General features: G+C 37.2%; 1 protein-coding gene and 1 long non-coding RNA gene across 6 annotated transcripts; one reads left to right on the top strand and one right to left on the bottom strand.

Moving 5' to 3' along the window:
- The first annotated feature begins 954 nt into the window (after positions 1-954).
- On the top strand, positions 955-13,614 carry pex6 (peroxisomal biogenesis factor 6). 5 transcript variants are annotated; one of them, XM_026236480.1, is made up of 22 exons: positions 1,000-1,044; positions 1,164-1,222; positions 1,421-1,474; positions 1,619-1,735; positions 2,057-2,121; positions 2,356-4,036; positions 4,483-4,652; positions 4,732-4,815; positions 4,890-4,995; positions 5,096-5,232; positions 5,717-5,849; positions 6,368-6,570; positions 6,696-6,882; positions 7,002-7,078; positions 7,175-7,307; positions 8,532-8,737; positions 8,822-8,883; positions 8,976-9,084; positions 10,239-10,355; positions 10,428-10,505; positions 10,595-10,734; positions 11,784-13,614. In XM_026236480.1, exons 6-22 carry the CDS (start codon positions 2,873-2,875, stop codon positions 11,918-11,920), a joined length of 3,243 nt encoding a protein of 1,080 aa, XP_026092265.1. In that variant the 5' UTR covers positions 1,000-1,044; positions 1,164-1,222; positions 1,421-1,474; positions 1,619-1,735; positions 2,057-2,121; positions 2,356-2,872; the 3' UTR covers positions 11,921-13,614. The 5 variants fall into 5 exon arrangements, with proteins under 5 accessions (XP_026092262.1, XP_026092267.1, XP_026092263.1 ...); XM_026236481.1 differs by having other exon boundaries at positions 1,622-1,735; XM_026236477.1 differs by lacking the exon at positions 1,164-1,222 and having other exon boundaries at positions 955-1,044.
- Positions 13,615-14,038: 424 nt separating this feature from the next.
- LOC113065216 (uncharacterized) lies at positions 14,039-18,945 on the bottom strand. Its single transcript, XR_003278953.1, has 3 exons — positions 18,513-18,945; positions 15,713-15,860; positions 14,039-14,343 (listed from the first exon to the last, which is right to left on the bottom strand). It is a non-coding gene; the product is annotated as an uncharacterized LOC113065216 (long non-coding RNA).
- Between the last annotated feature and the right edge of the window lie 1,257 nt (positions 18,946-20,202).

The following is a 20,202-nucleotide window of genomic DNA, read 5'->3' on the forward strand; positions in this document are numbered from 1 at the left end:
TGTGTGACTGCATCATATAATAACTATTAATTAATAATATTGATAGTTCATCGTCTAGCTGACAACGTCTTGTATTATTTATTTATTTTTTTCTAAAATCCTGTCAAACGTGCACAAACTACACTGTAAAAACTAAAGGTGCCTCAGGTATCCTTTTGAGTACTCCTGGAACCTTAAAATGTATTTTAAGTGCCTCAAAGCTCTTTTTCTCATAATATGGTTCCTGGAGGAACCATTATAGTCTTTACAGTTCGTGCAGGAACTCATAGGATCCTCGAAGCACTTTGTTCCCAGTTCTGAGGTTCTGGAGTCACCCTTTCATTACACTGAGACCTCAACGTGCTCTGAAGGTTCCTGGAGGAACTCACATTTTAAAAAAGGGTTACTGTAAGCTCTGTTAACATTAAAGTGGTTCCTGGAAGATCTCACTTGTAAAAGCCAGCATCTGGAAGAACCAAGAGATTCATGTGACAAAAATGAAATTTGACTGATTATTATTATTAATAATAATTACTTTTGAGGAATGTGATGGAACAATGACTTTTGTGGCACTTTCCATGTGAAAAAAAAACTAAATGTAAAAATCTTCACACTTGTTCTGTCAAAACATAAATAAAAAAATAAATAAAATAGTTTTATTGAAATAGGCTAAATGTTAAATCATTTGAAGGTGGATAGTTTACCTAGAAACTTTAAAGCAAACATTAAAAATATGATTGAACTAAATATGACTCATTACGCATTAGCTAGCCTACTTTAATAAAAATAAAAAAATATTCTAATTATAACAATCGGTACAATAGTAATATTTCGAGTTTTTTTTTTATTTGCCTAATAAAATACGTTTAAATTATTCAGAAATAATTTTTCAGCTGTTGTCAAGAAGAAAATGCATGAGGTTTGGACCATAGACGGTTTGGACGCGTCCTCGCGCTCCTACTGTTTGCTCACGCGCGCGTGCGTGGAAGAGCGATTTCAAATACAAAGAAGTAACGGCTCCAAGCTCCATTCATCAAAGAGAGTAAGAAACAACCGCTGCGCAAGGTGAGTAAAGACTCCGAAATAAATACACAGGTTTATTATTTGTATACTAATTCCCACACTGACACAATAGACTGTATTTTTTGTTTTTTGTATGTTTGTTTTAACCATTAATTTAATAGCCGCGATGCTTACGAGTCTAATGCACTTTGTGGGACGAAATGGGGACCACAAACACAAGGTCACAAACAATAATTATTAGTTTGGTGTACGCATGATGTTTAAATGTTTATGTGTTTATTCATTGTTTACGTGTTTATGTGTTTATTCATTGTAACTCTTTCGTTTACGTTTGTTAAATAGTTACACATCCATGTTAACGTACGTTACATTTGCACATAACGTACTTAAACTGGTTTTGATCATTTTCTCTCCTCAGAAAATCCAGTATGACTTCTCTGAAAGTCTCAAAAGCTTCACAGAGCAGCACCATGTAAGTATTTCATTATTTATTTGACATTGAAATAACTGAAATAGTGTTTCAGCTTGGCCTAATCCAAAATTATATATGATACACTGTTACACTGAACTGAATTTAACAATAAAAAAAACTACCCATATGTTATTTTTTATTCAGCAGTTAATGAAGAAATGTGGCTCTGTAGTGGACACCTGTGAGGCAGTGGACAGCTGCTGAAGTCTGATGCTGGTTGACAATAAACAGACCTCTCTGGACATACCCCATATTTTGCAGGTGTGTAAATAAGTGAACGGTAGCAGACACACACCAGAAACCCTTCTAAAACATTCAATTATTTCACTAGCTAGGACCACGCCTGATACAACCTGATAGAAATATAATGTGGGATAAGGTTGGTTGAATGGATGAGAAAGGGAGGGAAGGGTGGGTTTTCGAGAACGAGACTAGCAGAGTGGTGTGAGGTGGCCTGGTATATATGGAGGTTTGGAAGTCAGGTGATTGTTTGAGGTGTGGCCCTGCTCCCGAACTTTAGTTAACCTCACTTAACCCCATTTATAGGTTATTAACAGTTCTTTTTTATTTTTTTTATTTTAGAGAAATTATACCATTGCCCTTCCTGTTACATGATGATCCTGCTGTCCTGGACTGTATATGATGAGGTAAGTATGAGTTTGTCCATGTGTGTAGACATATGTAGTGTACACACACACATTATAGACACATTGTGTACTTAATTAGTCTACAACCATTATTCAATGCAATAATATGACATAAATAATTCCTGTGGTGTTCCTCATTTTTAAGATAATAAAAAAAATACCTGTGCTAAATGAATAAATGTAAATATTTTATTATTTAATTTGATGTATATCACTATTTTTTTCAATGAACAGCCTACACATAATCTCAGAACAGCTGTGGTGATGCGTTTCAGCGGCCATCAGCATCGTAAATCCTCCCCATTGTTTTATTTTTATTTTTATTTTTTTATTATGTGAAAAAAAAAATTGCTAATGCAAGGGTGTTTCAAATCCAGAGTCTTTGGGAGGAATGATAAATTTGGCATTGTTCTCTCTTCTGACTGCTGTTATCAGTCTCTGTCAGATTTTTTCCTTTGATTGAAAGTTGTGAAAATGCTATCTTTAGAGTTTATGTTTTGTTATTTGAGTAAATGAGAATGCGTGGCGAAGTGAAGAACCCCAAAAGGTGCCTCCAGGAACCTTTAGTTTTTACAGTGTACTAGCTACTACTAAATATTGTAGAAACATAATTTTCTGTAAAGTTGCTTTGTAACGATTTGTATTGTAAAAAGCGCTATACAAATAAACTTTAATTGAATTGAATATATTTGGAAAAAAAAGGTCAGCGGTCAGTTTTTGTAGTTTCAGTGCGCATGCGCACATTTTCAACATGGCGGCTCCCGTGAAGTTGCAGTGTCTTGATGACTTTCCAACACATATTCATCCTCTACATGTGCTTATCAACAAAACACAATTTACTCAAAAGTTCCCGGGCTACACTGGATCCACATACGCGTTGTTATTGTCTCTGATAGACCAGCAGTCCCCCTGTAATCGGGGCTTTTTGGTGTGCGCGCACGCGACTCCGGATGAAGAGACCGATGTAAACATTCCCACGTGTCTCGCTGTTTACGTGAGCATATCTTTCCTCAAACACTACGGACTGAAGGAGCACTCGCCAGGAACGATTCGCCCACAGTCTCTGCTGCCTTTAAAGAAGATTGTGATCGGGGCTCGGACGAAGCAGAGCTTTAAATGGGCTTCTTCAGAGAAGTTCTCCAATGCTCTGCTGATCCTAGCCTCCTGTCACGGACAGACTCTGCTGGCGAGGCAAGGCGACGCGCTTCTGATCCCCTACCATCATTTACTGGGGGAAGAAGCCTCACAGGTGCAGCAGTACCTGTCGGAGGTGATGGTGCTGGAGTGCACCCCTGTCAGTCAGGGCAGGATAACAGTGGACACTAGTGTGGTGGTGTCAGACTGCAGAGATCTGGACCTGACCAACACCAGCAGCACAAGCAGACTGTCCGCTTCCTCGCTCTTTGTCTCTGATTTTGCCCAGTATGCCAGTAGCTTGAGTTCTGGTAGCTCTTTGCTGAACACTAAAGTGTTGGACTTCAGTGCTTTCCTGCAGGCTCTTGAATGCAGACTTGATGTGAGCGTGGTAGACGTCTCAAATCTCCAGAAACCTGGAGGAATTCTGTCTAGACTAGAGCAGAATGAAGGATTGGATGTCGACAGCACTATATTTGTGCACAAGAGCTTGTTACTGAAGATGGGTTTGTTTAACGGGGAGTGGGTCATTGCGTCCATCCCAGCAGACAAGACGAAGAAGACCTCTCTGAGTCCAGTCCTCGGTGACCGGGAGAGTAGCTGTTCATTTCCCTTTAAGAAGCAAGGACGTGTTCATCTGGTTTCTATCAGAGCTTTTGAATCAGTTAGACAGCAAGACATGGATATGAATGACAATGTGGGCTTCATTTCACCGGTTCAGTGGTTTAACCTGGCAGATGGGATGGCAGTGCCTGTCGGAAATAAGACCATCAAAATTAAGGTGAAGTGTATATATATATATTTAAAGATATACAGAACTGTGCGATGATATAGTCTACACTTTCCAAGTATATAAACAATCAAGCGGTAGGGGTATTCTTAATTTCTTACATATCTTTTGATATACCTATACATCCAACTTCATATAGAGAGATTAAATACAAATACTTCCTTCAAATAGATTTATATTTATATAGACTGTAAGCATTTATATTTTTATACATGTTCAATATATATATATATATATATGTAGCATTTTTAATCCCAGTTCTGGTTATTGACTACTGCTCATCTCAAGAATGGCCAGATATTATTTTATCAGTCTGCCACTGTCTGTAAACACTCAGTGAGGTCTGATGGTTGATCAGATGTCAGCAGATGTGTGATTGTTTTGTGTGTGTATGTGTGTGTGTGTGTGTGTATGTGTGTGTCATGTAACTCAAGCAGAGGTGGAATAAGGAGTCGTCTGAGGCTGGGTCTCAGATCTCCGTGAGCGCGTGTCGATGTGCAGCGCCGCCGTTTGCTAAAGAGCTGCACATTGAAGCCGTCGTATCTCCAGACTACAACTCCCATGGGCCCTTCGACAGCATCCTCTACAAGCACTTCAGCACACCCAGGTGCTCACAGCGCACTTTCAGACGTAGCATATACGCACAGTCCCTCTTCCTGGTTTTCCTGAGCATTGTTTGTTTGCAGGCTTGTTCAGCGGGGGAGTATATTGGGAATCCCGTCAGAAGGACATCCTGATCTGATCGAGAACAGCTCTGAAGGAATCCTCAGGTGTGGGTTTATCTTCAGCCGAGGCTTTCGAGGTCTCTGAACACCAGTCCTCATGCAGCCTCTGTGTTTCGCAGGTGGCCTGTGCTGTATTTCAGAGTGAAGCAGGTGTGCGGTTTCTCCGCTGAGGAGGAAGAGGTTTCTTCATATCTGGCTGATTCCAGTCACACTTCACTATACATGGTGAGGAATTACATTAATAATAGTCCAGTCGGAATCTGCTCTGTCATATTGTGCAGTTCATATATGCAGGTGTGCTCAAGCTCTGATTGGCTGTCCACAGGGAGGCTCCGCCCACAGCCGCTCTCCCTGCTCTGTGCTGCAGAAGGGTTCATCTTTCTGGACGAGTCTCTGTCCCCCGGGTCTGTCCAGCACTGTGGAGCAGCTGCTCACCATCATCCAACCTCACTTCAGCGAAAGGTCTGTACCGTGTATATATATATTATGTATAAAGTGCACACAACCTCAATATTGCAGTATTAATATTGCTCTTTTAAGAACATAAAATCTCAGTTAAAAGTTATGTTGTTAAACATATTGATTTTGTGCATCCGTCCTTCTGTAATAATAGCAGATCTCAACCTATTGGACTAAAAGGCCTCTCTTTGTCAACCACTTGTTATCTCTCTCTCTCTCTCTCTCTCTCTCTCTCTCTCTCTCTCTCTCTCTCTCTCTCTCTCTCTCTCTCTATATATATATATATATATATATATATATATATATATATATATATATATATATATACATATAAGTCCCCTAACCCATATAGGCTAAAATATTTTCTGTATTCCTCCTGTAATTATGACTAATTATAACATTATTTTCAAACCATATTTATTAACAAAACCTGCTGGTATATTAAACAAATTAACCACAATTCATTTCACAACTTTATATTCTTCAGTATCTTTTTAATTTTCTGCAGCTCTCTAACATTAAAGAGAGGCTGTTCGGTTCTTCTGATGGGTCCCAATGGCAGTGGTAAAGTCACGGCGGTAAGAGCAGCTAGCAGGAGGCTGCATCTGCATCTGATCAAGGTGAGCTGGGATTATTCTGCAGTAGTTTTTTCCACAGTTACTAGCATCAAAACCTTCATAAGTTGTGTCTTTCATAAGTTTACAGCAAACAAAACACAGTTGAGTGAAGTAGAACATTAGCATGTTGCTAAGCTAACAAATGGGATGCTCTGGAATGAGCATAAAAATACACAAATATTAAATTTTTGCATTTTAGTTAATACCATTTAACAATTGTTCTTGATAGTTTTCTATGCAGAATTTGTTGTTGTATATTTTTTGTCAATACATCTTTACTTTCCATGAAATGCAGGCATGATACTGTGACTATAAATTAAGAATTTGTTTCCCCTAATCATTATTGATTACTCGTTTTAGTTAAAGCACTGCCACATTTGTGGCCAACTGCATTGCATCAAGTGAGCAAATGTCTCAGTGCTGACTCATGTTATAGCCATATTTTAATAGTTGAATTTATTTGTTCAAAAACCAAACTGCACAGAATGCATGTTATGATATGAGGAGGCTGGTGTGTGCAGGTGGATTGCGTCGGTCTCTGTGCAGACACTGCAGCTGCGTGCGAGGTGAAGATGAAGTCTGTCTTTGAGAGAGCGGAGCTCCATCACCCGTGTGTTCTGCTGCTGAGAAACCTGCAGCTGCTCGGCCAGTCGCGAGACGGCCCTGAGACCGACTCCAGGGTCTCGTCCACCCTCTGCCAGCTCGTAGCAACTGCTCACGCCAGGTGAGACGGCAACATGCCAGACTCCTTCCACTTGCTTTGATGGAAAAGAAAATACCTCCAAAGACTGTTGAAAGAAGCATATGGCCGTTTGTACTCATTTACTTGTTTCTTCTCTTCTTCTGCAGTGTGGTGGTGGTGGGGTCTGTGAGCAGCCAGCGAGAGCTGTCCTCAGATGTGATGGCAGCGTTTGTGCACCAGGTGACGATAGAGAGTCTGTCTGAGGCGCAGCGCAGGACGATGCTGTCCAGCCTCAGTGAGGACCTGCTGTTGGGAAAAGACGTCAATCTTGGCCAGATTGCCAAAAAGACTGCTGTGAGACTATTTACTGATCATCTATCTTATCTATGCTTTCATGTACTTTTTTTTATAAATGGTCCTGGTCCAACTTTACATAAGTACATTTGATAGCCCATACGGTTTTGTTTCTGTAGGGTTTTGTTTTAGGAGATCTTTGTGCACTTCTTACCAGTGCTGGGAAAGCTGCTCACAGACGACTTCTGCAGACGTAGTAAGTCTTCACCCAGCTGCTGTCAGTCGCTCCAGCTCTGTTTGTGCTCGTTCTGTTGTATGGATGAGAAACTGCTGTGGTGTTTTGGGTCTATAGTTTTCCAGAAGCGGCGAGTGAACAGGAAGAGGAGGATCTGTGTGTCTCTGGGGTGAGCGTCACGTCTGAGGACTTCAGCGCTGCTCTGGACGTCCTGCAGGAGGCACATTCACAAGCCATCGGAGCCCCAAAAGTACAGTTGCTTTGACTTTGTCTTTTGTGTCCATTGTACTCTCATGAAAAATGTATTATATTATAATTGTATTAAATGCATTTATGGGTTCTTTCTTTGACCTGCTCAAGTAGGACTTAAGTACATCTTTATGTGTAGATTTGTTTTGGAATATTGTCTTTAAAATATGGTTAAATTGTACTGCCGATTGTACTTATAAGCATTTATTATAAACTAAAATATGTGACCCTGGAGCACAAAAGCAGTCATAAGTAGCACGGCTAGCTGTATCCGTAGCAATAGACAACAATACATTGTAATGGACAGAATGATTGATTTTTCTTTTGTGCCAAAAATCATTAGGATATTAAGTAAAGATCATGTTCAATAAAGATATTTTGTTAAATTTCTACCAAAAATATATCAAAAATACATTATTATTAGTAATATGCATTGCTAAGGACTTAATTTGGACATTCATGCACGTTAGCATGTAAGTCAGCACATCAAAATAAGTATATTTTTTAAAAGAATGGCAAAATGTTATTAAAACTGATATTATTTAAATTGCACTTTAAAGTCAAACTTTTAATTTGACATTATTACAAAAGTGTACTTTTAATGTGTTAAGAAACACTTTCATTTTATTAATATAACATGAACTACCAGTAATAGTTTAAAATGATACTTTCAGGTTTTGAGGTACACTGTAAGTGCACATGCAATACAGTTAAGCACACTTCTTTTTCACAAGGGTAATTGTTCAAAAACATTTTTTGTTATGCTGGTTGATATTCTCTTCATGTCTCGACAGCAATCACTAAGTTAAGTGGTCTAAATGTATTTATTTCATCTGTGGGAGGTGTAGGATCATAAAAATGTTTGTCCAGTCAAATTCTTCAGTCCACGGACTATGATAAACTGCTTCGTACTGTGATGTTTTCTCACTGGTGAACGAGAGATGAGGTGATCTGACAGCGTTTCTCATCGTGTCGCTGGTTATCCTCTGCTCTGTCTGTGCACAGTCATGTGTTTTGTAGGAGGCGTGGCTTTGGAGAGTGATTATGCAGGGAGGGTGTGATCTTATGCTTTCAAAGCTAGTTTGCTATTGCTAGCCTCTTTGAAATCGCCTATTAAGTCAGAAAGGTTCACCCAGAAATGAAGTCTCTGCTGAAGTGTACTATTTACCCAACTTTAAGTAAAATCTCCTGCTTTAATAAAGATGTGATTATTTCTTCATGTCAGATCCCGTCGGTCAGGTGGCAGGACGTTGGTGGACTGCAGCAGGTTAAGAAGGAAATTCTGGACACGATTCAGCTTCCTCTGGAGCATCCAGAGCTGCTCTCGCTGGGGCTGCGGCGCTCCGGACTGCTGCTCTACGGGCCGCCTGGCACAGGGAAGACCCTGCTGGCTAAAGCCGTCGCCACCGAGTGTACCATGACCTTCCTCAGGTGACTACATCACTTCATCTGTTTGCTTTTGAGTTTGAAATATTCAGGAGACTGGTCAGAGTCAAAACTTGTGTTTGTTTCCAGTGTGAAGGGTCCTGAACTCATCAACATGTACGTTGGTCAGAGTGAAGAGAACATTCGAGAAGGTAAGAGCAATTAAATAAACTACTCCTGTCGATCTGTTGTCCACTGTATTTACTTCACTGAGCTGGTTAACATCTCTCTCTCTGTCCGTCAGTGTTCAGAAAGGCCAGAACCGCTGCTCCCTGTGTTATTTTCTTTGATGAGCTGGACTCTTTGGCTCCTAATAGAGGACACAGTGGAGACTCAGGAGGGGTGATGGACAGGTCAGCATCACAAGACATGTGCAGATGCTAAACTCAGTAAAATATAGCAACACCAGTCCAATCTGTGAATGAATAGTGTGATTTGTGAACCAGTTCAAAAGATTCAGCTCGTTCACGAATCAGTTATGGGATCCTGCCTGAGGATTTCCTCAGTTCAGAATATAGTGGAAAGTAAGCAATGTAGTGGAGTAAAATAAAAATGCACTCAAGTCAAGTCAATTTTACAGGTGCATCTCAAAACAATTAGAAGGTCATGGAAAAGTTCTTTATTTTTTGTAATTTAATAAAAAAAAAAAAAACTTTCTTATATTCTAGATTCATTGCACACAAACTGAAATATTTCAAGGTTTTTTTTGTGTTAAATCTAATTGTTATGACTTACAGCTGAGGAAAATTTTAAATTCAGTATCTGTGAGTATACTGTACTGTGGGGTTAATTTTGTTCCTTTATTCCAAATAAATACATTATGATCCACACATAAATGTAAAGCTCCACCCATATCTACTCAAGCCAGTCACATAACAGCCATAGCACATAGCACTATAACTAATTACATTTTGCTTTACATTCAGGGAGGTCTCTTCTTGAGATAACCTCGCTCATTCATCTGCATTGGCTAAGATAGGAAGTCCATAAAATCAGTCACTTGGACTCATATTTAGTCTTCTACGTTATACTTTGTCCTATATTTATGCAAGTGTGCAGTACTTCAGAAGGAGAACGGGACATCAGTTTACTGCCGGTGATTCATCGCCATGTCACTTCCTTTCACGGGTGCAAACTGAAACTATCACCACCTCCTGAGTTTAAAGCAAAGCATGATTTGTCACAGTGTTTTGGCTCTGCTATCTGATTGGCTTGAGTAGACGGTGGGTGGAGTCCACTTATTTGTGGACTTTTCAGCATGTCTTGACGCAAAGAAATATTTCAAAATCCACAAATGCATTCGGCTATTGAACTGAACTATTATTGTTATTAAACTACTCAAGCTAAATAAAGACTGAGTAAATATATTTGGATTTGCCTCAGTTTTTTAATTAAGCATTACTTTATTCTGGTACTTTCCTGTTTTATACTGTGAAGCTGGTTTGAAACAATGGATATTGTTACATTAAGCCGGGTTTTGTCTTTTTTTATTTATTTTTTTTATTAGGGTTGTGTCACAGCTTTTAGCAGAGCTGGACGGTCTTCATTCGTCTGGAGATGTCTTTGTGATTGGAGCAACTAATCGCCCAGATCTGCTGGACCCATCCCTGCTCAGGCCTGGCAGGTAAATGCATTCAGATTCAGTTGCTCTTCAGTTTGTCTTGCAGTCTTGCATTCTTGCATGTTTTCCCCGCAGGTTTGATAAGTTGGTGTATGTGGGAGTGAATGAAGACCGAGAGTCTCAGCTGCAGGTTCTGAAGGCAGTCTTGCGCAGGTGAGTGTGTCCATCATGACGCTCCTCTCTCTCAGTGCTGGAGGGTGTGTGATGACCCCGATGACTCTCTGCTGGTGTTCTGCTTGCAGGTTTAAAGTGGATCCCAGCGTGTGTCTGTCCGAGGTCGTGGAGTCCTGTCCTCCTCAGCTGACCGGAGCAGATCTCTACGCGCTCTGTTCGGACGCCATGATGTGTGCCATCAAGAGGAAGATTTCTCGAATCACTGAAGGTATGGGGAAAAGTACAACAGTATCCGTGTCAAACTAAATGCCACAGTCTCTGTTACCTGCGGTAATTTCTTCCAGAAATCATTTTAATATGACAATTTAGTGTTTAGTTATTAGTGTTTAGTATTTTATTGGTTTTATAAATTATTAAGAAACATTTCTTGCCACTGTCAATGTTGAAGAAGTTTAAAAGAACAGCATTGACTTGAAATAGAAATCTTTCTAAATGTCTTTACTGTCACTTTCAGTCAGTTTAATGCGCTCTTGCTAAATAAGTGTTATTATTAGATTTTATTATTTATTATATTACTGTTTTTGATTAAATTCAGCTTTGCTGAGTTTAAGACTTCTTTCAAAAACATTGTAAAAAATATGAACTACATTATATATGATTACATATTAAGTATATATATATATATATATATATATATATATATATATATATATATATATATGTATATATATATACTTAATATAATTTTTCAATTATAAGTGGCTGAAGGTCTTCTGTCAGTATATGTGTATCTATATAAGGAATTATATATAATTATACATAACAATATACATAAAGAATGATTTGTAAAAAATTTGTGCTGTCAAATTTGAAGTGTTTTATTTTTCCAGACTCATCAGCGTGTTCAAACATTAATTTCCGTGCAAATATTTGCAATATATTAAGTTATATTATATATTATATAACAGTGTCCGTGCATTTGCCAGTCTACAGCTGAGATCTTTATTGGTTAAACATTTAAAAGACGGAGCTATCTTTAAACCAAAAATAAATTAAAATGAACATTTTATGCATGAATCACATGTGTCCATATTCCAGCTACTCACTCTGAGCCTAAAAACATACTCTATGCAAACACTATGCAGGACCTCATTCTAACCCTTGGCTTTGGCAATGCATTGGTCAAGCATTCACATGTACATTAGTCTGCTGGAGTAGAGCATGTGTCTGGCCTGACTCTGTCTGTCTCTCTGCTTGTTCCTCAATGTCTGCACAACTTTCCTTCACTCTTTCTTCATCTCTGTGTCTGTGATGCAGGTGTGGATTCGGAGGCCAGCGCTCTGATTCTGTGTTCAGAAGACTTCAGACAGGCTCTGGCAGGTCTTCAGCCGTCCGTCTCTGAGCAGCAGCTCAACAGATACAAGCTAATCCAGCAGAAATTCACCATAAAATAACATCCCAAACACTCGCCCATCTGAGATCATTCCTCTGGTGGGACCTTCTGAAGCTCAGACCAGAGCCAGGGTGATGAAGCTACTCTCATTGGTCCATATGGTTGAATATTTAATGTCAAATATAGTCTGATTGGCTGTGATTGTTTTATATTGCACAGTAGTTTCACCTTCATTGTGCACACAGATCAAATGACATAAACCTGCATCAACATCTGGTTAGGACACAGTAATCAAAATCTTTTTCTATAATTATTTAAAAATCATGTCTAAAGAAAATAAATTAAAGTTGAACCTGTTCATGTTAACTTGCCTATCCCACAGGATCTCTGTGTAACTTCCTCAATGGGTTTCATATTTAATGCTTGAACATAAATTGAAAAATGCAGAATCAGATGCCATTTAAGAAATTAGATTAAATATAACGAATGCTGATTTCTAACTAGCACTGCAAAAACCACAACTAAAGAGAAACTTCAGCTAGACTGTGTGTGTGTGTGTGTGTGAGAGAGAGAGAGGTGTACTTAATTAGTGTTTTCACGTATGAATTGAAGTTATTCAAACACAATAGATAAATTCACATGAATCATCCTCAGGGCTTTGATTTTAACATGTTGGCACACATTGGTCACACTTTATATTAAGTGCTTAGTTTTGGATCATTTAATTAGTAATTAATTAATTTGCTATGCAAATGTTATAAAGGGCTGTTATCAGTGGTTTATGTCTAAAAATGTTAATGAGATTTTTTTTTTGGATTTATCTGATTTTATAAATGTGTAATTACTATTTCATTACTATGTTATCACATATGTAACAAAGGACAAATGGGACGACTTAATATAAAGTGTTACCTTGTTTATTCAAAGAATTGCTGAAAAGAATCAAAAAATTAAACGTATGCAATTCTTCAAAGAAGTCTGTGCTTGCTTTCACATTAGTAGCTAGGTAGAGAAGACAATATGAACACAAAAAACAACTTTTCTATAGAAAAAAAATAAGTTTCAAACTATGTAAGCATATATTTTGACTCATTGTTCTGTAGCTTGTTGCTGGAAGTTACTTGAAGCAAATGTGATGAGTGAATCTCATGAAAAATGTCATATTTCACCCCATATTTCACCCCGATCTCAGTTGAAACCAGAATCAAGTTAGAATTTGAAAATATAATTTATAAAATTATATGATAAAAATATACAAATATTGAATAAAAACATGTATAAAATATATGAATTATATTTTTCATAAAGAATTTTACATCAAATTTTTTATTATATTTATACCTGATATCATTTGTTTACATTTTTATTAGTGTACCATAGTAATGAGAATCTAATGAGTAACTGTTGAGAGAGAGAGAAGAGAAACATTTCAGTAATTTGGGGGTAAAATGTTCTTAATTGTCATGAAAATAATGTCACAGTGTAAACAGAAAAGATAATGGTCCTAAAGAATGGTAATGTTCTTAATGAAAAATATAATTATTTTTTTCCTTGGATTTTGTGTGATACACTGTATGAGCTAGATTTGACATGCTTTATGAGATTCACCTAATAATTAGTGAAGTTTTTATTAATAATTATGTGGACGTCTTCAGTAAAAACTAATTACTTGTATAAGCTGTCAAATAGCTGCTTGATTTTTTTTGTTGTTTGTTGTTTTTTTGTTTTTGTTTTTTAATAAAAACAAATTCTCAATCATGTTTCAGTGATGATTTGTTTTTGTTTGTTTTTTGGTGTGTGTGTGTGTGTGGGGGGGGGGTGTTAAATGGTAATGGGAGCCACAGAATAATCAAGTTGGATGTATATAACTCTGTATATGTATATAAGGTTTTTCAATAGATATTGACATTTACATGAATTATTTTGCTTCTCTGGACACAGTTATAGACCGTCGGCTGTCAGTCTGTCGAGCTCAACAGTATGGAAACCTCACTGGTGTGCTGTTGGTTACTAGCTCATGGCAATTATATATTTTTATTTTCTTTTTTTTCATTCGTGTTTTTCTTCTTCTTTTTCACCCACACACATCATTAGGAATCTAAAAATAAAAGTCCCTGAAATCCTGACCAGAGAACACAGGAAAGGAAAGCACTGTCAACCAAAGAGCAAGAGCAAGAGCAATAATGTGCTGTCACACGCTGTAGTGAACTGAAGCATGACAGATGTGTATTTGAGAGAAAAATGAACAAATGTCACTGTGAGGCTCCAGATCTTAGTCGGGGGGTCTGGATCTTTGTGGAAGGTCCCTCATTTTCACAACAAACTCAGAGCCTCTTCTGCTTCTGCTTTGGCGTTTAGTTCGTATGTTTGGCCGAGACGACTGAGATGCTTTCTCTGTTTCTGGATCTGCGTTCATGTCGACATCAGATGGAGCTTCTCTCTGTGTCAGCGACTCAAGTGAAATGTGGCATACGACTGCAGGTTCTGCAATGCAAGGAATTGCATGTAAGATTTATGCTGAAAAAGCATGTCATTATGTTATTTATTATATTATGGTAGCACTTTCCATGAATAGGGTACAAAATATGGCTTGAAAGTTTCACCACCAGAGAGGAATCATCAACCCCAGGAGACCAAACATATATATATTAGCTTTTTATTTTCTATGAACTTTTCAAATGTTGCAACCCTGTTACCAAAATTTGGAACAGGTTTTATAACTATGGATAATTAACCACAAAGGTTGTTTTGGGACAACTGCTGTTTTAAGTCCTTGAAGTCATTTTTTTCATTAATTAAATAAAATAATCTTTGAAGAATTATAATATTAAAATTTGGTAACAGGGTTAAAAGCTTGAGCTTAATAAATGCTGCCAATAGGCTACTACAACTTAAATAATGCCTTATTCTGTCTAACCATGTTTTGATCCCTTAAAACCACCACATACCTCAACTTAACTATTAATTAGTTAATTAGTTAATAACTATTAATAAGCAGCTAATTAGAAGTTTATTGAGGCAAAACCCATAGTGAATAGTTAGTTAATAATCTGAATCAGTCCATAACTAAAGTGTGACCAAAATATGTCTACTACTATGAACAGAATGTTGATTCAACTTAAGTTGTGGTCATAATAGCAACATTTTTGCCTAATTTCACAGGTCTTTCTATTTCCATGGTGTAGAACTGACAGAAGACACTTTCAAACCAATTTCAGTTTCATTACATGTGCAATAATGAGGTGATATATACAGCTCAGATCACACAGAAGTTCTGAAATTATATGACCAACTTGAAAATGAGCTAAATCTAAATTTTGCCGTCACTCAGATCCTCTGATAATGTGGATTCCTATTAAAAGGTTTTTGCCCATGAATTTTCACAGAGTAACAGGTTTGACAAAATTAGTATGAGGAAATCTTTCACCTTCACTTGATTGTGCGGTTTCCAGTTGAACTGATTGGATTTTATCTGTAAACATTAGCTGGACAGCAGTAAATGTGGATCTGATGTTCAGAGTTTTCTTAAGTGTTTTTTTATATATATAATGGGGCATCAAGTTACAGACTATTCATGGATGGTGCCTGGTCTTTTATTTGGTGCACAGCTAAAAATAGGTCCAACAGATGTATGATGAGTCATCAACAGTTCTTCAATCACTGTTGACCTGGTTTGCCCTTTTTATGCTCTGTCTGATCTTCTCAATCTAACTACTTGTCCATTTCATCACAATCCAAATCCATTGGAATCACTATAAAGTCTAAAGGAGACTGAAGTTCAGGTTGAAGATGGTTGAAGTGGTCGGGATGAGTTTGAGAGGTCGCTCTGACATCCAACAATAACCATATTTACCGCTTACGTGGCCTTTGCTACTTTGGTGCGTTTCATCCTTTTCCTGCGCATGAGGGTGACCTGAGGCCTCTTCAAGCCAGCGATGAGCAGCAGCAGTCTGGGGCGGGACTTGGTGAGCCAGCTTCTCAGTAGCGTCCCCTTGGGAAACCTGGAAAACATCACAACCTGTGAGTCCAAACATGTCAGCGGCACCTCGGTGCTCGTCGGGGAAAGACCAAATTAAACTGTTATAGCACTCAATTCACGGACTCTGTCTCTTCTGTGAGATGCTTTGCTATACTTGAAGCTTTACGTAGAAGAACTGATTTTTTAAACTGAATTATAAATCAACTTAACTCCAATGTAATGTTTATTGAGCTATTTATACTGTACAATATTTTGTATTTTATTTTATGGACTCGAACAGTGATTCATAAAAGCATTGATTTGGTACACTGTATGAACAAAAACAGAAAACGTACTGGTTATTTTCTGCCAAGACATTTTCTGTAACCTTAAAGTACAACTCAATGCATATTTAAAAATACAAGTAAAACAAGTTAATCCGGAATATTCCTTTATATTAACACAATACATTGTGCTATATTTTTTCACTTTTTGATAATAAATTGCCAAGGCACTGAATAAATATGCATATTAAAGCTGACTATATTTGAGAGGAATTGAGTGTGAGAGCACAACTATGTGGCATGTAGTTTCTTAATGCTTTTGCATGAACAGAAATCTGTTTTAATAGTCAGGTTAGATTTCAAGTTAACCAAGATTTAGTATCTGAGTGAGTATGAATTATGAATGATAACAAATTATCAAGAATGTCCAGATCATCAGGCATTTCACCTCCATAAAAAAAATATATTTATATAAATGAAATACAAAAAAGTTATAGTAGTACAGTTAGAACAGCTGTTGTATTTGCTGATTTTAAAGGGTTCATTTTCTGTACTAAATTCAATGTATTTATTTACTTACTTTCTTACGTACTTACTAAATGTATGCACTTACATACCTACATGTATTGTAGTGTACTTACATACTTATTATGTACTTATGTACTTACTGTAATATGACTGGGGTATTTCTTTGTGGAAATACATCTATTTACTCCACATCCAATCAGCACTGATATTGTTTAGCATGCTCTGTCTGGGCTGTATTGTTCCAGAATGACTGCACAGTCCCGAGTGAAGGGCAGATAAACAGTTTAAATCATAATTTTTTAATTTATGGTCCAGTCACACTAACGGCTGTAAATCATGTTTAGTCTAAGATGAGTCCTGAGATGCATCACACTGTTCAGCAGTTGGATCTTTTCTTTGACTGTTCACCCCTGTTCAATAACCATGTGGTGTTGCGTATGCTTTCGACTGCACACAATGCAATACAGCCACAGAAAACACACAGATGAAATCAGATTACTGATATGGGCTCATCCACTCAGCCCATTCAATGTTTGAAGCATCTGTGTATCGATGCAATGAACTGAAACAATATTGATTTAGCCTAATTGACTGCACATACTCAATTTTTTTTTTTTTTTAAGGTCACTTTTTTTCTTAAAATGAGTCGATTGCATTTACCAACATTGACTAACAAAGAGCAGTATCTTTTAATCTTTGTTAATGTGAGGTAATAAAAATACAGCTGTTCATTATTGTTTCATCTTAGCTCGATGCCTTTGAGTAATACTATCAGATACTTCTGAGTTTAATGTATTAGTAAATGCTGAAATTAACATTAACTAAAATGAATAAATTATTTATAGTTAATAAAAGTAAAACTGTTTATTGTTATTTTTTTAATAAAATTAACGTGCTATTTTAGTATCAGTTTTTATTTACATTCTACTATTTTAAAATATTTGTTTTAGGTTGAGTATTTATTGAGTAACTAATTTAGTAAACTATTTAGAATTAAATGAGAACCTATACTAGTTACCTATACTAATCAACAAATTGAAGCTTATTTTTAAAGTTAAAAAAACCTTAAAGATATAAAAAGCAAGGGTCAAGGGTCACAATATGCTACAAAAAAAAAAAAAAAAAAAAACAGGGGCCAAAAAAACACATTTGTGTAGCCAAAAAGTCTGTATTTCCATTGACAGCCATTCAAAAGTTGCCATGTGTGAGACAGAATTGAATAATTCATACAGTAACACAAAATAATCACAATGTTTTACCAGTGACCATTTTTTAGGGCTCTTAAAAATATCAATGTATTCTTTCCCTCTTGACAGCTGCAACGAGCTGTAATACAGAGAGAATCAGTCATATTACATTTACCAATCAGTTGATTGCTTCTAAGAAAGTTTCTGGAACTAAGTGCCCATGCAAGGCAAAGATGGCAGCTTTCAGGATAGATCTGTTATTTACATATAAGACCTCTTTTGAAAGATAATAATAAATAATAAACCCATAATAGAAACCCATAATAAACCCTTTAGAAACACTCCGTAGACATTATAAAAGATCCGGTGGTTGACCTGGTGACATCCAAAGTTCAATCCTGAATTCCCTGCAGATTTTTACAGAAAAATCAAACCCACATCATTTGCAATATTCTATATATTCCCACCATTGATGTGTGTGTTTTTTTTTTTTAATATTCTGGCTTTAGCTATTAAAATTCCAGCAATTTTAAAACGGACTCAATTAAAAACAATAGCCTGAAACTTCCCATCCTTCTCATTCTCAGCATGATTTCCACAAACCCTCCAGAACAGACTAAAGCAATCCTTCTGTGTCTTTTTCAAGCCAAAATCGGCATACAAGTGTGTCATTCCTGCAGAAAAGCAGAACAGTACCTCAGTACCGCAGCAACACTCCTCACCGAATCACCATTTCAACAAGTTCTTCACCTTCTAAACCTTCACACACCAAGCGCTCCCATAACAGGACTTTCAGATGAAGGGGAACAGCATAACTGGCCGAGCTTTTATACACGTTTCACTTGTCTGACTGCTGAGCTCAATGGAAAATATAAAACTCCAATTGTTTCAACTTTTGCTGGTCGAGCATGACCCCACGAGCCAGAGAGATCTAGCAACGTTTAGACGTGCTGTGGCCTCGCTGAAGCCATTGTTGTTTTCCCAGAGGGGCTTGATGTTAAATGTGGTAAGAGCAACATTGTTTGTTTTGTGGCCTTGTTTTCCTTTTTTTTTTTTTTTTCATCCAATTCTGTCTCTCAGGAGCTTCACCGATATTTCTCCTACAGGAATGCTAGCCGATGTGTTTAGGGTCATCCATTAAGTTTCTTGACGGTGTTCTCATAAACCAAATTAGCTGCTTCATCAAGGTGTCCAACATGGATGTTATTCCACAGCTGGGAAGCTCTGTTGTGGAGTTTGATTCATCATTGTACCTTTTCATAAACTTATTTTCAAAGTGTATCCATACAAACACTGACTGTTGAGATGACATATCCAAATATTATTCACCTGTCTTCTTCTAAGAAATATGCTAGCAAAATTAAAACTAGCAAAAAAAGTTCTAGTAAATGTCAAGGCCAAAAAAAGAAAGAAAGAAAAAAAAACGTGATAGAGTTGACAGAGCTACAACTTGTAGTTAGAAATTAGTTGTAAAGTCTTGGACAAACAAATCCTGAACAGTATTTCAAACAACTGAAGAACTATAAAAAAGCACAGTATAATCTTAAATAAATCACAATCAATTAAACTCAAAATAATCACAATAAAAGCAACCAGAACAGATTTCTCAACTATAAAAATAACAAATTTATAAACAAGTAGTGTATATCAAAACATAAAACATCACTTAAATTTATCTTGGTTATCAGCATCTTAATCTAGCGAATAATTTCCATATGAAAAACAGAAAGTGTTTCTTACCAATTGACTCCACACATTTGTTAGGCTATGCCCCCTGCGCACTGCTAAGCCGCATATATGATGCTAATGGTCTTATTTGTGTCACACTAGAAAGTTCAACCAGGATGGAAAAAAACAAATCTATGGGACAATAGGAAGTGCAGCAGCTCCACGGGGCGGAGCGGGACGGGGAGGGGGGCTTCAACAGGAGGGTCCACTCAGCACTTCCCTCAGTGAGAAACAACGGATGATCATGCACTCCGCGCCAATCAGAGAGCTGGCTCACTATGTTTCTATGACAGCCAGAGCCTCTCTCATATAAAACGCTGCTACACTGTGCAGAGAGGTCAGCCACACTACCATCCTCTGTTGCACAAGTAGAAAATAAAATATTTTATAAATAAATTAATAATGAAATGATGATTGTGCATTAGTGATGAACACCTGCTGTTATTGAGCATTACAGAGGATTAGATGTTGATGTTTAATTGGTTAAAATAATGCCACTATCACAGAGATCAGTGTTTGGTTTATGTGACAGATCTCTTTCAGTAACACTGCATGTAATATTGTGAAGCAAAGAGATCAGTATTGTAAAGTGAGCAGATGTTATTAGTATTTAGACACACACAGACATGAATAACCAGCAAATGAATCTTAATGACAA

The sequence above is a fragment of the Carassius auratus genome, chromosome 47, assembly GCF_003368295.1.
Source record: "Carassius auratus strain Wakin chromosome 47, ASM336829v1, whole genome shotgun sequence".
In the NCBI taxonomy this organism is placed as follows: domain Eukaryota; kingdom Metazoa; phylum Chordata; class Actinopteri; order Cypriniformes; family Cyprinidae; genus Carassius; species Carassius auratus.